This window comes from Macrotis lagotis, chromosome X, assembly GCF_037893015.1.
Source record: "Macrotis lagotis isolate mMagLag1 chromosome X, bilby.v1.9.chrom.fasta, whole genome shotgun sequence".
In the NCBI taxonomy this organism is placed as follows: Eukaryota; Metazoa; Chordata; class Mammalia; order Peramelemorphia; family Peramelidae; genus Macrotis; species Macrotis lagotis.
This window is the reverse complement of record NC_133666.1, coordinates 673,048,724-673,068,144: the sequence shown is the minus strand read 5'-3', so window position 1 is coordinate 673,068,144 and position 19,421 is coordinate 673,048,724. Positions and strand designations below refer to the sequence as shown.

The following is a 19,421-nucleotide window of genomic DNA, read 5'->3' as shown; positions in this document are numbered from 1 at the left end:
TCATTCACCTTCACTATGGGCTAGATCATTGGGCCCAAATTGGCAAGATGACATTAAACAGACAAGCTCACATAATTAACTTCGATGGGATGCAATTGCCCAGGCTTGTGAGAAAATCTTGGGATGTTTTATTGACTGTATGATTAGGCTGACCAAAAAAAGGTTCACCATTTTAGGGCTCTGTTTAGAGCACACCTGAAGTGTTGTGAGTCTGGGCACCAGGTTGTCCCCAGAAGGGACAGTGAAGGACAGAGAAGGGTCTCATCAAGGACCTGGGTGTTTTTCACCTGGATAAAGACAAAGGGGGAAATTAGCTATTAGAAGAGAGTTTAGATTTGTTCTAGGTTCTGAGTGATGCAAAAGAGGCCAATTTTTGGACCAGCACAAGGTTCTAAGAAGCCTTCTAAGAACCTGAGGTGCCACAACAGAATTAGTGGCCTCTATTTGCCTGGAAGGTTGGATGAATCAGGTTCCAAGGCACTTTCTTCTTTTGAATTCTGGCCTCTCTTTCCTCTGCTTTGTCCTGCCCTCCTTACTTTCAGTCTTCCAAAAGCCCTTTTCCTCTCTCTCCTTTCCCCAATCAAAACTAACCTTCAAGCAGTTTCATTGACCATCTGTTCCAGGGCAGGGGGTGTAATGGACTCAGAGGACCTGAGTGATACTTTTGCTGCTCATTCCCTTTGGAAAGGAGCTTTCCCTGTGTAGGTCTTGATTTCTTTTTTTCTATAAAATAGGAAGTTTGGATTAGGTAATTTCATAGATCCATTCCAATTCTTTTCCACTCACTGTAAAAATAATTGTAGAGATCTGTCAGTAAGACAGGGCAAGGGGTTGTTGGTTATCTGGCAGCAGGGGACCCTTCTCAGCATCTCTGAAATCACATATCCCAATTCTTAGGTTAAGACCAGGCAAGTTTATCCCACTCCCATAGATTTCAGAAGTCAGGAGTTCTAGAGAAGAGATGATGTTAGTCCAGCATATACACACATAAGCTCCCTATCCCTCTCTCCATCTTTTAGGACCTAGCCACAATTTCTGAGTTTGTTTGTTTTTTTGACTTGTGAGTCTCTGTCTTGGATGACCATTCTGAAATACCATCAGTCAGTCAACAATCATTTATTAAGACTACTACCTGACAAGCACTGTGCTAACTGTGGAAAGATGGATAAAACAGTCCCTGCCCTCAGGAAGTTTACATTCATATGAGGAAGGCACTATGTAATTAACTGGATCCATTCAAGATGGATGAAGTAGAAGACAGGTTATCTGAGATGTGATAGTATTTTGAAGGGACTAGAAAAGATTTCCTGACAGAATACTTTATCTTTTAGTAGAAAATGATCTTCCACATAATCCGTGGGTTGGAAGGGAGCCCAGAGGCCATTGAGTTCAGGGGTCAGCATACTATTCTTGTAGATCAAATCCTGTCCACTCCTTGTTTTCATATAGCTCTGGAGCAGAGCATTTTTTATATATTTAAATAAAGTATTACAGTATTAAAAAATAGTAAAATCATTCTTACATCATGGGCTGCATAGAAACAGATAGTGTGCCTTGCAAAAACCTAAAAAAACCAGATAGTGTGAGGATTTGGTCCTTGGGCAGGAATTCTGTCCTCTGCTCAAACCACTGATAGGATTCTTCATTTGAAACATCATTCCCTTTGATCTTTGGGCTGCTCTATCATTGGGGGGGATTTTTCATATTGAACCTGAATTTAATCTTTGCATTTTATGCATCTCTTTCATGACAAAAAGAACCAGTTTATTCAATTTCTACATAATATCCCCTCAAATGCATATCTTCAGCTGTTCTGGTACTTTCTTTTCAAATTTTACCTCATCCTTCCAAGTGGTCTCTTTCCAGGCTTATCAGATTTAGTTCTGTCTAGAGAGCTTCACTTTTCACATGATGTGACTTTGTCTTTTGAAGCCCACAATTTAAAATCTCTTAATCTGTTCAAATATTTAAATCTTTAAAAATATGTGTGTGAAGGTATATTAATAATTACATATCTATACACATATTTATTTTAGATGCTGACTTGGGTCGCTGCCTTACAGCAGATGGTCTTTACCTGTATACTACTAATTCTGTTGGTAGAGGAGTAAGCAAATTGGGATCTGGATTACATGGTACTTTACGGTAAGCTGCATCAAGTTTGTTAAATTGTTTTTCTAGAATATTTCCTTTTTTATCTGTGAAAGGGAATTTTGATCAGACTGAAGAAGTTTGACTTTAGATTGATGTCCCAATTGCCTTTCTAAATTGAGAATCAAACAGTCCCTCTCTCATTGCCATTTTCTTTTTCACTTAATCCTTTCCTTGAGTGGTTTCTTTTAAAAAAAAATTTTGACCTTTGACCTAGTATGGAAGCCACAGAATCTTGTGTCCCAGTCAGAAGATGCTTCAGGTGCAGAATTTCTGCAGTTATGTTAGTATCTTCTTTTTTGCTAAATGAAAAAAAATGTTTAAATATTTATATATGCTTAGCTTGGTGATTGAATAAGTAATTTTTCTTCATCAAGAGTCTATAAATTTAAAAACTGAGATTCGATTACCTATTTCTTTGTTTTTTAAAAGATTTTTTTATCTGTTATCAATTGTGCAGAATTTTTCTTTACTATACAAATTGCAAGTCAGGAAAATTGAATATTATTTTTTTTTAGGTTTTTTTTTTTTTGAAAGGCAAATGGGGTTAAGTGGCTTGCCCAAGGCCACACAGCTAGGTAATTATTAAGTATCTGAGACCAGATTTGAACCCAGGTACTCCTGACTCCAAGGCCGGTGCTTTATCCACTATGCCACCTAGCCGCCCCATATTATTTCTCTTTACCTCAGAGATTCTGCATATTTTAAGAATCACATATTATTAGTAAGTCAGAACTATTGCTTGTGTTTAATGCTGTTTTTAAAAATCACAATTACTTATTAAATACTCATCCACTATTCTTTTACAGAGGTTTTGTGTATTGCCGTAATGAGGAACTGGAGCCAGGATGGGTTGCTTTCGGCAATGGAAATCTTCTTCATCGACCTGTCTCTTTTGATAATAAACCTCATTCCCTTTTCCAGGTCATTGACCAGAATACTCTTCAGGTAAAATAATAGTGCTTGGAGGGTGTTTAAAAAAAATTATTATAACTAAATTCTCATTATAAAGAGTATCAGATGAACATACATTCAAATAAAAACCTATCTTAATATACAAATAGTAATTTTTCATTTTTTTCCTTTGTATTACTTTCTCATCTCTGCCCAGGTACATATGTCTAAATGTATTTCTAATAGTCTCAGTCCATGTCAATTACTTTTCTAGTTTTTCTTTTATTGCTTCCCATTATTTCTTTTTTTAAAAAATTTCATTTATTTAAGGCAGTGGGTTTAAGTGACTTGCCTAAGGTCATACAGCTAGGCAATTATTAAGTGTCTGAGGTCTGATTTGAACTCCAGGGCCAGTGCTCTACCCACTACACCACCTAGCTGCCCACTTCCCATTATTTCATATGATTTTCCGGTTTTTTGTAATTGTCATGTTTATCACTTTAAGGACACCATTGTATTGTATTGTATTGATGTGCAGTTTGTTTAGCCAGTCCCTAATCATTGAACATTTAAGTGGTTTCCTATTAGATATTACAGGTATAAATAGCACTGTATAGATAAGCTTTTTTTCTCCCCTTTATAATATTGATATGGTTTATTCTTAGTAATAGGATTATTGGATCAAAAAATATTTTGTTTGATCATTCTAGAATGAAACTGCCTTCTTTGGTGGTCTCTTAAATGCCACATCTAGAGACCTTTTCTCAATCCTCATTCTTTTTGATCTCTTTGTCTTCTTTGACCTTATCACCTATCTAACTGCCCTTTCTCTTTTTCTTCTCTCTCTCTTTCACTCATTCATGGGTATCCCAAAGCTTTGTCCTGAGCCTTCTTTGTTCCACACTCATTTGATGATGTCATCAGTTCCCATGGCTCATCGGTTCCCCAGGCCCTTATCTCCATGCTGCTGATTCCCAGATCTACAACTCTAGTCTCTCCAGACCTGCAGTCCTGCTCCTCTAACTGCTTCCTGGCATTTCAAACTAGATGTCCCATAGGCATACCATACTCAGCATTTCCAAAACAGAGGTCATGATTCCCACCATCCCTAATCACCAAGATATACAACTTGGTGTCATTGTGTCTCTTCACTTTTATCCCCCCCCCCCCCCATTATCCACTCTGGTGCCAGATCTTGTTTCTGCCTTCACACCTCTTCCCATATACATCTTACCTTTCTCTACTTCATTGCCACAGTTCTAGTTCAACCCCTAATTAGCAGCTCTTTTTTTGATTATTACAATAATCTGACTGGTCTTCTGTCTCAAATGTTCCTCTTCTGCCATCTATCTTCCTCTCAGCTACTAAAGTGTAAGTGTGACCATGTTATACTTCATGCCTGCATACGTGTACACCCATACACACTCACACACTTCACTCCATTGACTCTCTCTTAGCTCTCAGATCCAATAAAGTTCTGCCCTACAGGTTGACCTCTCAGCCTCCTTGAACCCACCACCTGGCTCCTCTCTGACCTCTGCAGAGGTGGCTCTCATATGCCCCTCTCTTCCACCTCCTGCTTTCTTCGACTTCTTTCAAGTGCCTTTTCCTGGCCCTCCAGCTGCTGAAGCCTTCCCTTCTCATGTCAACCAACTATTGACATACTGTCTCCCCCACCATGGCACAAGCTTTTAAGGTTTGCTTTGTGTCCCAGAACTTGGCACTGGGCTCATCTAGTAGGTGTTTAATGGTCCAGTGCTTACAAAGCTATTGCACCCAAAATACAAAAGACTTTGGCCCTATTAATTGATAAAATCAGCAACCATCTTCATTTTCTTTGTAATAACTATAATGAAAAGAGGAAAGTTAGCTGAGGGATATAATATTTCATTATCTGTATTTTGGAATTGAAGTCACTCATCAATTGTAAGTTATCTTTGGTGGGACAAAAGTCTTACTTAAGACAGATCTCTGACCAAAAATGGTTTCTGTAGTTGTTAACCACACATGACCCCAAACTGTTGACACCCAACAACTTAATTTGATGTTTCATCTATTTCCAGTATTCAGTCAAATTGGCCTATTGTCTTTATTTTGAGTATTATGGTAGCACAGATTTCCTTTCAGGAGCTGGAGCTCCACCATCTCCAGGCCTTATTTGGAGATAAGATAATCAGTCTGAATTTAATTGCTTCTAAGGAACAGCCTCCTTGTTCTCTGGTATTTTAGGAAGTTTCTTTCAAGAATAAAGGAATAAGTGTTTAAAGTGAGTGTACTCTGAAAGTGAAATGATCACTTGAAACTTTATTTGTATTTTGGCACTGTGAAAGCATCTTACTGTGTTTTCCTGCAGTGATTTGACAGCACATGCCTTTATCATTTAAGAATAAGCATTTGTATTCCAGAAAAATTCTCTTTGTTATTTTGATTTGATTTTGGAAAATAGGGAATTTCCTAAATGATTCCTTACATTCTTAATTGACATTTAAAGGGAAAGGTTAGCTTTCTCTGAATTTGATAGAAATTCTTATTTGATGATGATGATGATGATGATGATGGTGATGATGTTTGTCTTCATTCTCAAAGAAGACTGATTTCTATTTACTCCAGATTCTCTTTTTACTGACTTGACTTTATTTTTTTTTTTTAAATTTAATTTGAGTTTTACATTTTTTTCTCCTAATCTTCCTTCCCTCCCCTTCCCCCCACAGAAGAAAATTTGTTAAGTCTTCACAATGTTTCCATGGTATACACTGATCTAAGTTGAATGTGATGAGAGAGAAATATCCTTAAGGAAGAAAAATAAAGTGTAAGAGATAGCAGAATTATATAGTAAGATAATGGGAGGATTTTTTTCCCCCTAAATTAAAAGTAATAGTCTTTGGTCTTTATTCAAACTCCATGATTCTTTCTCTGAATCCAGATGGTTTTCTCCATCGCAGATACCCCAAAATTGTCCCTGATTGTTGCAATAATGGAATGAGCAGGTCCATCAAGGTTGATCATAACCTCCATGTTGCTGTTAGGGTATACAATGTTTTTCTGGTTCTGCTCATCTCGCTCATCATCAGTTCATGGAAATCCTTCCAGGCTTCCCTGAATTCTCATCCCTCCTGGCTTCTTTTTTGTTTTTGCAAGTGAACTTTAATTTATTATTACTATTATTATAATAATTTTGTTAAAAGAGTAAGATAACCCCCCCCAAGAAGATGAGAAACCTCAAGAATGGTGAAAGAGAGAAAGAAAAATGTACTTCAGTCTGTGTTCAGATTCCAATGGCTCTGTCTCTGGGGTGAGTTGCTTTATCATAAGTCCACCAGAGAAGTTGCTTCAATATTTTTCCCACAGTTGCTATTACTACTTGTACCTTTACTCTATTCTTCCCCACTCTCGTTTATTCTACTCTCCTTTCATCCTGGCCCTGTCCAAAAGTGTGTTGTATCTGAGTACCCTCTCCCTCATTCTTCCCTCTCTTCTATCACCTATTCCCCCCCTTCCATCCCCCCATCCCCCTTCATCCCATCCCTTTCTTCTCATTTTTCTCTAGGGTAAGATTTTCTCACCCTATTAAGTGTGTATGTTATTTCCTTTCTGAGTGATTTCTGATGAGAATGAAGGCTCATTCATTCCCCCCTTGCCTTCCCTTTTTCCACTCCATTGAAAAAACTTTTTCTTGATTCTTATGTGAAATTTCTTAGCTTCTTCTTCATCTCCTTTTCTTTCCTCCCAGTACTTTCCTATCACCCATTGACTCCAGCTTTTTACTATATTAGACAATTATATTCCGCTCCTTCCTGTGTCCTGTCTATGTATGCTCCTTCTAACAGCTCTTATAAATGAGAAAGTTCATGTGAGTTATCAATATCTTCTTCCCATGCAAGAATACAAACAGTTCAATATCATTAAGTTCCTCATAGTTAGTCCTTCTCATCCATCCCCTCTATTGTTCACCAGAGTCCTGTACTTGGAGATCAAATTTTCTGTTCAGCCCTGGTTGTTTCAATAGGAAAGTCTGAAAGTCCCTTGTTTCATTGAAAGTCCAGCTTTTCCTCTGAAAGAGGATGTTCAGTTTTGCTGGGTGGTTGATTCTCAATTGGAAACCAAGATTTTTTGCCTTCCAGAATATCATATTCCAATCCCTACAAGCCCTTAATGTAGATGCTGCCAGATCCTGTGTAATCTTGACTATGCAGCCACAGTAGTTGAATTGTTTGTTTCTGGCAGCTTTTAAAATTTTCTCTTTGAGAGTTTTGGAATTTGACTGTAATATTCCTGGAAGTTTTTTTTGGGGGATCTCTTTAATGAGGTGACCGGTGAATTTCCTCAATTTCTATTTTACCCTCTCCTTATAGGGTCTCAGGGCAGTTTTGCTGTATTATTTCTTGAAAAATGAAGTCTAGGCTCTTTTCCTGATTGTGGCTTTCAGGTAGTGCAATAATTTTTAAATCATTCCTTCTAGATCTGTTTTCAAATTCGGTTATTTTTCAGTATATTTCATATTTTCTTATAATTTTTGGCTTTTTTTTTTTGGAAAAGTTTTATTTCTTCCTGATTTCTTGCAAAGTCATCAGTTTCCTTTAGTTCCATTCTGCATTTGAAGGAGTTATTTTCTTCAGAGACCTTTATCTCCTTTTCCAGGTGGCCAATTCTGTTTTTTAAGGCATTCTTCTCATTTGCTTTTTGTGTTGCTTTTACCATTTGGCCTAAAGTGGTTTTTAATATATTATTTTCCTCAGTATTTTTTTGTATTTCTTTCACCAAGCTGTTGATTTGGTTTTTATGATTTTTCTGCATCACTCTCTTTTCTCCTCCCAATTTTTCTTCCACCTCCCTTAATTGCTTTTCAAAGTCTTTTTTTTTTGAGCTCATGCATAGTCTGAGCCCATTTTCTGTTTCTCTTGGAGGTTTTGGATATGGAAGCTTTTATTTTGTTGTCATCTGAGTATGTGTTTTGATCTTCCTTGGGACTAAAGTAATTATGGTCAGATTCTTCTTTTTTCTGTTGTTTACTCATTTTCTGAGCCCAAGACTAAGTTACAGCATTTCCAAGTCTTTGGCGGTTTTTTGGGGGAGGGACACCCCACTTGGACCTTTATTGCTCCAAGGTTTTATGCTCTCTTGCCTGTGCTTTGATATGTAAATGACCCCCATACTTCCTTCTGCTCTGGAGCTGTAAGGACTGCTCCTGCTTGGCTAATTAGTATAGAAGCCCAAACTGCAACCTGGATCTGAGTGTAGGCAAACAGCAGAGTCCTACCCTGAGGGAGAGCAGAGAAATTTCTGCAGTCCTCCCTGACCCTCTTACTGTCTCTGCGAGTGCAGGCTGCTTTCTCCAGATTCTTGCTGCAGGTTCTGTGCTCCCTCACTCCACAGTCATTCTGGTGTAGCAGTATTCTCTCTGCCCCTTCAAGCTGTTCCCAGCCTGTGTGGCGACTGGGCTTTTTCCAACTCCAGGTCCTGGTAAGACATACCTTTCCCATGGAACTTCTAAGTTATCTTGGACTGGTATCACTTAGTATCACTCAGTATCACTCAGTCTTTCTGTGGGTTCTGCCCTTCTACATTTTGGCTAGAGTCACAATTTGTTGGCTTTTGGAGTTTTGGGGGGGTAGGAGTTCCCAGGAAATGCTGCCTTCATGCCACCATCTTGGCCCTGACTTGGCTTTACTTTATCCCATTGCTGATGCTGAGAATTAAAGTGACTAGATGAGATTCATTATTTTATTAGATCCATTATGATTGTAGTTATTAGAAACAGAGCTCTGAAAGCTCCACATTAAAACTCATCTAACATGGCATTTGTTTGTAGCCATATCTGAGTCAATCAATAAGCATATTAATTTCTATCGGTTGAGATCTACACAATTTCTTTAACCATTCAGTGAAGCAGAGCTAGGAGGTTCTTGAATACACAAATGCATTGAAAACAATTTGTGCATTAGTTTAGCAGTGTAGGCTATGATATCCCTCATAGCAACTTTTCCAAACTTCCTTTTTTCCCCTTCTCTATCTAGTTCCTCACTTATAGATCTCATTCCCACTTTGATAAAGACCACCCACAACTTTCTCTTTCCTTGTTCATACCTCACAACCTGTTTCTGTCTTTACCTGTCTTCTCTACCTTACTTTCATTTCAAAGTATAATGTAGTTGTCCACTTTGCTAAGCCTACTAGCCCTTGACTTTGGTTCCTGCAACTTTGAGAATCTGTCATTCCTTCTTTGGACCATATTTAGTCTTTTCTTCTGACACCTCCTCCATTACTTAAAGAGATACTCAGGGTTTTTCTTCCCTAAAGAAATCTTCCCTTTGTCTTGATACTGCCACCACTCCCCTCCAAGTAATTATTGTATCTTTCTCTCACATTTCACTGCTAATTTTCTAGAAAGAGTAGTTTTTATTTTCAGTTTCTTCTTTACATTTCCCCCCAATGTGCTGTACAATCCGATATCTCTTCCCTACATTTCACTACTCTTAATAAGTTTACCAGCAACCTCTTAATTGGTTAGTACATTGTTGCTGTTTCAGGTCTCATCCTCCTTGACCTTTTTTTGCCCCATTTGACATTATTGAATAGCTTCTTCTTTTTGGTATTTTCTCTTCCCTTGGCTTCCATGATTCTGCTGTTTCCTGGTTCTTCTCCCTTTCTGATGGATTTTCTTAGTTTCCCTGAGAAACTTTACAGAATTTAGCTATTTACCCTGTCTCTAAATAGGGATTCAGTCCAAGAACTCTCAAAAAGTGATTATTCAACCTCAATTTGATGACCTTCCAGTAGAAAGCTAACTTCCTCACACAGCAAGCTGTTCTACTTTTAAATATTCTTGATTTTGCGGAGATTATCCCTTTTTTATTAAATTTAATTTGGGATTAAATTTGTCTGATTGTACCTTCTATACATTAGTCCCCATTCTGTCCCCTGGGGCTAACCAGGACAAATCTAATCTGTTTTCCATGTGTAGCTGTTCCCTTATTTGAAGATAGTTAATTTGTTTTCTCTAAGTGTTTTTCACCCCAAGAAAAATACCCTGAGTTCTTTCATTTGATCTTATGTCTTAGTCTCCAGTACTCACTCTGTTCTAGTCTTATGTCCCAAATACTTATCACCTTCACTTCAGCATTGATTCACAATGAGTTTACAGGCCAGTAAAGCCTTCATTTTTATTTTTTTAGGTTTTTGCAAGGCAAAGGGGTTAATTGACTTGCTCAAGGTCACACAGCTAGGTAATTAAGTGTCTGAGGCTGAATTTGAACTCAGATCCTCCTCACTCCAGGGCCAGTGTTCTATCTACTATGCCATCTAGCTGCCCCAAAACCTTCATATTTTTCACATGAAGTTTTACTGAGCCATGACTCTCCTATTTTTTTTTAATTTTATCTTTAGATGCAGCCCATTTGTCATGATCTTTTGGGAGATTGCCTCCTGTCATACCATACATTGACTGTTCTGCCTAGCTTCATATCTTTCATTCAACTCACTAGAAAAACTCCTTGAGAAAAGTGATTGTTCCCTTTTTAAAAAAATCCCCAAGCTAAAGAAATGCTTCCTTTTTAAGTCTACTTACCTAATAAGCATGTCATTGTATTTTCAGATCATTGATAAGAATGTTGAATAGCACAGATCCCAAGACAAATCCTTGGAGAACTCTGAGGTCTCCAAGTTTATACCAACCCATTTAGATGATCTGATTATTCTTCTATCCTTAGACCAGTGTCACCAAACTCTTTCGCTCCCTAGCTTTTTCTCTGTCTCTCATTAACAAGCATAAAGTGGTATTTTGTCAAATGTTTACTAAGAATCTAAGTGCATCTTGTTTGTGATACACCCCTAACCAACCAGTTTTTCCATTTGGTCAAAAAAGAGGCTACTCTACGGTAAACTTTTTCATGAAGCTATGCTGGCTCTTAATGATTCCTGATTTTTTTTAAATCACTTTCCACTTTCATATTGGATTTCTGCATATTGGATCCTTGAGTGAATAATTAAAATCCTTTATTGAATGGAACTGAATTAGTAGAAGAAACAGCGACAGAACCAAACTGGCATGTTACACACATCTTTGGGAGTTTAACCTTTAAATTCAGCCAAGGAGTTATTGATAAGTGTTTTCAACATCATCTCTGACTCTTCTGTGATCATTTCATCACTTTTGATCTTATTCAAAAGATCCTGATGGTTCTTGCTTACATGATTTAAAAAAGTATGCTCAAACTTGGTGATTTTTCTAGGATCTATTTTGTCAAGATGTCCTCTTACACCAGCATAGATGACTACCACCTGTTCTTCAATTGCCATGGGAGCATATTGGCCTTGTTTTAGCAATTCCGTTAAACGTATACCACGATTCAACAATTGTTGAGTGGCAGGGTCTAGATCAGTACCAAACTGAGCAAAAGCAGCCACTTCACGGAATTGAGCTAACTCTAGTTTCATTGTACTTGCCACTTGCTTCATTGCCATGGTTTGAGCTTTAGACCCAACACGGGACACAGATAGGCCAACGTTAATAGCAGGGCGGATACCTTTGTAGAACAATTCTGTTTCCAAAAAGATTTGTCCATCAGTGATAGAGATGACATTGGTTGGAATGTAAGCAGATACATCCCCAGCTTGTGTTTCAATGATTGGTAAGGCAGTTAAAGAACCACCACCAAAAGTGCTATTCATTTTGGCTGCTCTCTCTAGCAAACGGGAGTGTAAGTAGAAGACATCACCAGGGTAAGCTTCACGACCAGGTGGGCGACGGAGTAGCAGAGACATCTGACGATAGGCAACTGCCTGCTTGGATAAGTCGTCATAGATTATTAGAGCATGTTTACCATTGTCCCTGAAATATTCCCCCATTGAGCAGCCAGAATAAGGCGCCAGGTACTGAAGCGGGGCAGCATCAGAAGCAGTGGCTAAAACCACAGTTGTGTACTTCATGGCACCTGCATCTGAAAGTCTCTTCACTATTTGGGCAGCCGTGGATCTTTTCTGACCAATAGCAACATAGATACAATATAACTTCTTCTTTTCATCTGTTCCATCATTAAAGCGTTTCTGGTTAATGATTGTTGCAATGGCAATTGATGTTTTGCCAGTCTGTCTATCACCAATAATCAGTTCTCGCTGACCACGGCCAATTGGTACCAAACTGTCCACAGCCTTAATGCCAGTTTGCATAGGCTCAGACACGGAGATTCTGGGAATGATTCCTGGAGCTTTCAGACCAACTCTTCTACGTTTTTGGACTTTAGTTGGACCCTTTCCATCAATGGGATTTCCCAGAGCATCTACTACACGACCCAACAACTCCTCACCAACTGGAACATCTACAATGGCTCCTGTTCTCTTCACAGTATCTCCTTCCTTAATGAGTTTATCATTTCCAAATACAACAATACCAACATTGTTAGGTTCCAGGTTGAGGGACATACCTTTTAAGCCTGAAGAAAATTCCACCATTTCTTCTGCTTGAACATTCTTTAGCCCATGTACACGGGCAATACCATCACCAATAGTCAGGACCCTCCCAGTCTCTTGAAGGTCTTGTAGTTTATCAGGGGTTTTGCTTTCCCAATGGTGTGATTCAAGGAGAGCTGAAAGTAGCTTGGAAAGGCCTTCCTTAGAGGTATGGATATTACTTGTTGCAATAAAGGCTGCCTCCACGGCATTTTTGGAGACTACCCTGCCTTGGCAGAGGAAGGTATGGGCCAGGCCTGTGGCTACCCTTATGGAGAGCATCATCAGTGTTCCTTTGTAACTAACCCCCATCCTTGGGTTGACAGTTTTCTAAATGCTCACAAACCATCCCTTTAATAGTACATTCTAGAATTTTGTCAACAATTGAACTTTAGCTCCCCACTCTATAATAGTTCATAGATTCCCCTCTCTTGCTTTTTTTTGGAAAATTAGAGGAGTCTTTGCCTCTCTTCATTTCTGAAACATCATTTCTGGTCTTCACATTCTTTAAACAGTCATGTCAGAGATCACTGTCAGCAATTTAATATTCATCATCATCTGTCATTTCTTCCAGTACCTGGGGATGCAGTTCAAACAGATTGCATGACAAACTTGAACTCATTTAGGTCAAGGAGATGTTTTCTTACTATCTCCTCCTTTATGTTTGGTTTAAATTTCTTTATGTTTGATCAAACTTAAATTTGATTTTTGTTCTGGCCTTCCTAGTCATTATACTTGACAGAGAGAACAGTGTTAAATTTTATTTCCTTCTGTCACAGGATCACAATTACAGAGTTGGAAGGAAGTTCAGTAGCTTTCAGGTGAAACCTCTCTCTGAAAAAAGACCTACCCAATTAGAAGCTATCCAAGCATTTTTTGAAAGGCTTCTGTTTTTGTGTGGGTCTCATCATTAGGAAGCTTTTCTTTATATTAAGTCTAAATTTGTCTCTCTGCTATTTTGACTTTTTTTCCTTCTGTACTCTAGGTATGTCAGATTGTGCCAATGCCAGCAAATCACTTTCCTATTGGCAGCACTATGAGCACTGTTCATCTTTCTTCTGATGGTACTTACTTCTATTGGATCTGGTCTCCTGCAAGTTTAAATGAAAAAACACCCAAAGGACATTCTGTTTTTATGGATATTTTTGAACTCATAGTAAGTGTAACCTTTCCCATTATGAAAAGTTCTCCATTGGTATTTCAATTTGGTAACATAAGTGTTCTAAGACTGTAGAATGTCTGAGCTATTATTGCTCTTCTGTGAATCTTGCTAATGCTGTTAGTATGAGCCTAAGTCTGGAATTTAGCCGTTGTGTTGTGGTTGTATGTGTGCATACATGCATATAATTGTGGTGAGAAATTGTTTTATTTCTTGTGAAAATTTAGTTATTTCTTTCATATTTAATAACTGATTATTGAATCAGGACCAAGGTTTTTCCCCTTTTCTACTCCCTAAGCAGAGTGGGAAATCACTCTTAAATGATTTACTCAGGCCAAGATCTAAAAAAGACAATAAAAGAAATTCTAAGTTTGGACTGATAGGTGTATTCCTGCTCTTGGGTTGGCTCAGACAGGTCTGGGAAAATGTGAATCCTTTTTTTGTCAGACAGGTAATTTGGAAATTAATGGCTCTTTGACCAAGATTTTGATGATCTAAGCACCATATCCCAAGACCCTTATTTTAATAGAGCACTCCCCCACCCCCCATTGTATTAACCAATCAGAGTTGATTGGCACTTCTCTTCAGAGTTGGCATTGTGCTTTTCAGTATAAACTGTGGACCCACTGCTATTAGGCCAAGTGACCATCCTTTCATTAATTACATGCCAGTCTTATTAATAATTAAATTACCCAGAAATCATGTCTCTCAAACCTTTTTAATTACCTGTGGGTCAGTCATTGTGCCAAACTTTGGGGCATACAAAGAAAGGCAAAAGCCATCTAGGTTCTGCTTTCAAGGAGTTCATGGTCTAATTGGTGAGAGAGCACACAGATAGCTGTGTACAAACAAGAGCTAGACAGGTTGTATTGGGATCACCTCAGAGGAGTCACTTAGAATAAGGAGAACAGAGAAAAGTGGGACTTCAGTTGAGATCTGGAAGAAGTCAGAAGGCTGAGGAGGAAAAGAGCTCCGGATTTGGAGGCTAACTAGTAAAGATACCAGAAGCCAGGAGATGTAGCAGCAGCATGAAGACTAGTGTCAAAAGATCTTCAGAGTACATGGAGGAGAGTAAACTAGAAGAAAACCCAGAACAAGGGGCCTAGGTTAGGAAGAGCTTCAATAACCAAACAGAAAAGTTAGTAGTGTTCAGGTATAAATGTATGTGTAGTTCTGGCTCTCTATGGGTTGAACTCTTGGTGCAAAAGCTCCCTCCATCAGTGTAGTTATGTACCTGTTCTGTGACTTTTGATCTTAGTTGTTTGCGACACTGGGAAGTTAAATGATTTGACCAGTATGTCACAGAGACAGGACTTCTGTCCTCTCTGACTCCCAAGACTTCCCTCCACCTTTTTATTTTTGTTTGGATTGATATGAGAGTGATCTATCTTATTGTGAAATCTTTCCAACCTATTAGTTGCCAGATTCCATTTGTCTAAACATGCTGGCTAATTGGCCTAATTCCAGAAGTACCTTTCTTTCCTCACTGTTTCACGTATGTCCCTGAAGATGCTCTGGGAGTTGAAGAGGACAGCCTTCATCCTCATACATGAATCCTTTTCATTGGCTTTTTGTGGACCTGCTGAGGAGACATTTTTATAATCACATTTAAGATGTGATACTTTTCCTCCCTCTTCCCTCCAGTCTCCCTTACAAGCATACATTCCTTCCCTTGATTCTGTAAAATTAACTCTTGAGATCTTTAAGTTCCCCTTTCTGGGATTATATTATTTTAATTAGAAGGTACTAGTAACAGATATGTGCACATAAAATTTTTATCAACAGCTTAGTAGAAGTGATTGATTTTCACTTACTAAATTATGTAATTTGAAGTCACTTTGTATTAAAGAACAAAAGAAAAGTTCTCAGTGTTTTGTATCATGTTTCTTTCATTCTTGAAAATTTCTATTAAGCCTTAGGTTTTTCATGATGTTTTTTATAAGAGCGAAAGGTAAGCATTAAAAGTTCCTTGTTTAGAAATAACTATTTTTGTGGCAACCAGGCTATACTACAGCTATCAAATGGAAGAGAGTACATTTATAAATAAATTGGGATGAGCTGAAATGTTATTTTAAAAATTATCTAAGGGCATTTTTTTTTAAATAGGTTGAAAATGGTATGTGTATAGCCAGCCCTCTCCATGAGCGTATAATACTAATGAGGAAAGAGGGTGAGTCTGCCAAAAGCATTAATGAGATGCTTCTGAGTAGACTTTCACGGTACAGAGCCTCTCCATCAGCAACACTGGCAGCCCTAACTGGCTCTACCATCTCCAATACGCTGAAAGAAGACCAAGCAGGTATGATGTTCATTTTGTAAATCAACTTATACAGCATAATACACTTTTGTTTATTCCATCAGTCTCCATTCATATATATTTTCTTGTAGCTTTAAAAACCATAACCAGCTTCCAGTAGAATGTAAGTTACTTGAGAGCAAGAACTTTAAAAAAAGTTTTTGTTGAAGACTTTTTGTTTTTATGTTTCCTATATTTTTAAATATACTCCCTTCCCTTCCCCTCTGCCACAGAACCCATTAGTCAATAAAAATTTATTAGATTTCTTCTTGGTACCAGCCACTGGGGTGAATGCCAGCGATACAAAGAAAGGCAAAGAAAATTCCTACTCTCAAGGAGCTCCCACTCTAATGGGGGGGGACAACATGAAGATGACTGTGTACAAACAAGACATAGACAAAATAAATTGGGTTAGTTTTAGAAGGAAGGCACTAAGATTAAGGAGGACTAGCAGAAGGGGACTCCATAGCAGAGTCTTGAAGGAAGCCAGGAAAGCCTGGAGATGGGGATGAGGAGGGAAAGTACATGAAAGGGTTCAGTCAGGAGATGGAGATGGAGTAAGAAGACCAGTGTCACTGGATCAGAGAAGAACTAACCAGTGTATCAAAAAGATCCAAACTTATTCTCTACAAAGAAGGTAGGCAGGTGCCTTCTGCTCTTTGGCTTTGGGGAGCTGATCTTGGTCATAATAATTTCACAGTGTTTGATTTCTTCCATTTTGAGGTTATTGATTCCTGACTCAGCTTGATCCACTTGACATCACTTTATGGAAACTTTCCTCTGACTCTATATATTCATAGTCATCATTTTTTATAGCACAGTCATAGTTTGACCCTCGGTAAGAGACTTACCCCCATTGCCTTGCAAAAACAAAAAATCTTAGAAGAGTTGGACCAATTCCAAGCTCTACCTACAGGATACTAGTGTGCTCATCTCTGCATAATATTGACAGTTTCATTTGTATCTTAATATCTTTAGCTCCTAAGCCAGTGCCAGACCTGCTAGGTGCTTGATACAATTTGTTGATCAATTAATTGACTGTGATACTAATGACCATTGTATTTGATCAGAATTATGTTGCATCTCCATGCTGAATTTTACAATTTTGGTTCTTCAGTTGTGATAACCCATGATTAATAATAGTTTCATTGAGATCGGTGATAAAATATCAGGGAAGAGCTTGAGACTGTCAAAAACAAAATATAATTTTCCAAGTGCACACTATTTCTCTCTCTCTCTCTCTCTCTCTCTCTCTCTCTCTCTCTCTCTCATTGTGGTTAAATTCTGAACCCAATTTATAGTCCATTTGTAGTCTGAGATAAATATATTGATGAAATGGCTCAATGGGCTGTCAAGTCAACTGCATCATGGACAGTTATCCATTTTCTTTTTCCTCTGGAGAGGTCAGGTCAGTATATTTTGACTAGATACAGATCTCATCGAGGAAGACCTGCAGTACATAGTGGATCTGATGTAAGCAGCACAGTGAGCATCTGTAATATCTCACCAGTTTAACTGGGCTTTTTCTTTCTTTTGGACTTTATTCCAGATATTATCTGTAACTCTGGTACACTTAATTTTTGATGAACATTTTTCATCCTGCTTTTATGCATTGACTGATGTTGCTAACAGTAAAATGATTGAACAGAATCATTCTCTGGTTGGTTAATATAAAGGAGATAATAGCTAATAAAAATAGTATTTATAAATTAGTGATTAATATTCCCTAAACCTCTTGCAAGTAATTTCTCATTTGATCCTCACAATTCTCCTCTGACAAGGTTAGGATGATTATCTTCATGACTTTGACAGCAGAGGGCTGTCAAAAAAACTGTAAAAACAACATTGACTGGTTGTTTTTGACTTGTTCTCCTGGGGGTAAAACCTGAGTCAAATGGGTAGAAGCTACAAAGAGGAATCTTTTGACTTAATATAATAAGAAGCTTCTCAACAGTTAAAACTGGCCAAAATTGGAATGGGCTGCCCTAGAAAGTGGTGAGTTCTCTCTTCCTTAATAGATATCTTCAATTTGAACTTATCAGGGGGCTCCTCTAAAGGGACAAGTTTGGTTACATGGCTTTTGAGTTCTCTTCTACCTCTGAGACACTTTGAATTTCATACTACTTCTAACTTTATTGATTAGAGAGAGAGGTGAAAGAGCTAAAAATAGTAGAGCTTCCCATTTCCAGAAAGGCTGGATCATCTTAGGAGAAAAGCTATCTATCTATCTATCTATCTATCTATCTATCTATCTATCTATCTATCTATCTATCTCTATAGAGAGCTATTTGCTATCTTTTCTTCAAATAGCTTAAGAATCAGTCCTTTAATGCTTTCAAAATCTTATGTTCTCGAGTGGCAATTTCTTCTGCATGTAATTCATCTGATCAATTTTGTATTGGCATTTCTACTTCTGTATCACATCGAAATGTGAGAAATCCTATGTTCTGTTTCCATTGTCATCCTTGATAAAAAGTAGAATATAGAAATACTAGAAGAGGGGGTAGCTAGGTGGCGCAGTGAATAGAGCACCAGCCCTGGAGTCAGGAGTACCCTAGTTCAAATCCAGCCTCAGGCACTTAATAATGACCTAGCTGTGTGGCCTTGGGCAAGCCACTTAACCCCATTGCCTTGCAAAAACCCCCCAAACAAACAAAAAAAAAAGAAATACTAGAAGATATGTTCCTTTTCCTTCCCCTTTTCCCCTTCCTTCCAGATTTGTCTATACATTCTCTTGGGATGATCCTGCTACTTTGACTCTTACACCAAGCTTTATGCAAATTTCTTTTTATCTTCTCAGCCCTTTGTCATTTTGTGACATAATTCTGCTCATCCTGTTTTACTTATGATTTTATATTTGAAAAAGGTGCTATATTTGTTATCATGTCTTTCCATTTGATCCATTGATCATTTTCTGGCAGAAGTAATTTCTGAACCTTCACATTATAAAGATTGTGATTCTTCTAAGCTAAAGGGGTTGATGATAATTAGAGACAAGAGCTTTTCTTTTAGCTCTTTCTATTTTTTAAATCAATAGCTTCTTTCTTGTTTTTGTTAAAAGTAAGTTTTTATTGATGTCTTTTGGTTTTTCTTTTTTTAAATATAATTTTCCCTAGTTGCTCTCCCTTTACAAAGAGCCACAAATAGAGTCAAAAAAGAAGAAAAAAATTGGTGGAACTAATCAATATGGCAAAAAAAAGTCTGAAAATATGTTCAGTGTACATTTGTGTTTCTCCATCTCTACAAAGGGGTATGCTGGGATTTCTTCTCATTCTTTCAAGCTATACTTGTTCATGATAATTTTGCAGCATTCATTTTTCATTTTTTTATTTTCTAAAATTTTCATTTATTTGTTTGTTTATTTATTTATTTTTGCAATGGAGTTAAAGTGACTTGCCCAAGGACATAAACTGGGTAATCATTATGTATATTGTTTTCTTGGTTCTGCTTATTTCAGTCTGCATCAGTTCATGTAAC

The 19,421-nt window shown here is 37.8% G+C and overlaps 1 protein-coding gene and 1 pseudogene across 15 annotated transcripts in view; one reads left to right on the top strand and one right to left on the bottom strand.

Moving 5' to 3' along the window:
• HECTD4 (HECT domain E3 ubiquitin protein ligase 4) overlaps positions 1–19,421 on the top strand; it is a 192,534-nt gene that overhangs the window by 70,488 nt on the left and 102,625 nt on the right. For all 15 annotated transcript variants that reach the window (XM_074205763.1, XM_074205762.1, XM_074205761.1 and 12 more), the window contains 4 exons: positions 2,037–2,145; positions 2,961–3,099; positions 13,475–13,645; positions 15,755–15,947. In XM_074205763.1, coding sequence (XP_074061864.1) covers positions 2,037–2,145; positions 2,961–3,099; positions 13,475–13,645; positions 15,755–15,947 — 612 coding nt within the window. The remainder of the gene's footprint in view (positions 1–2,036; positions 2,146–2,960; positions 3,100–13,474; positions 13,646–15,754; positions 15,948–19,421) is intronic.
• Positions 11,021–12,852, bottom strand: LOC141501622 (ATP synthase F(1) complex subunit alpha, mitochondrial pseudogene; annotated as a pseudogene).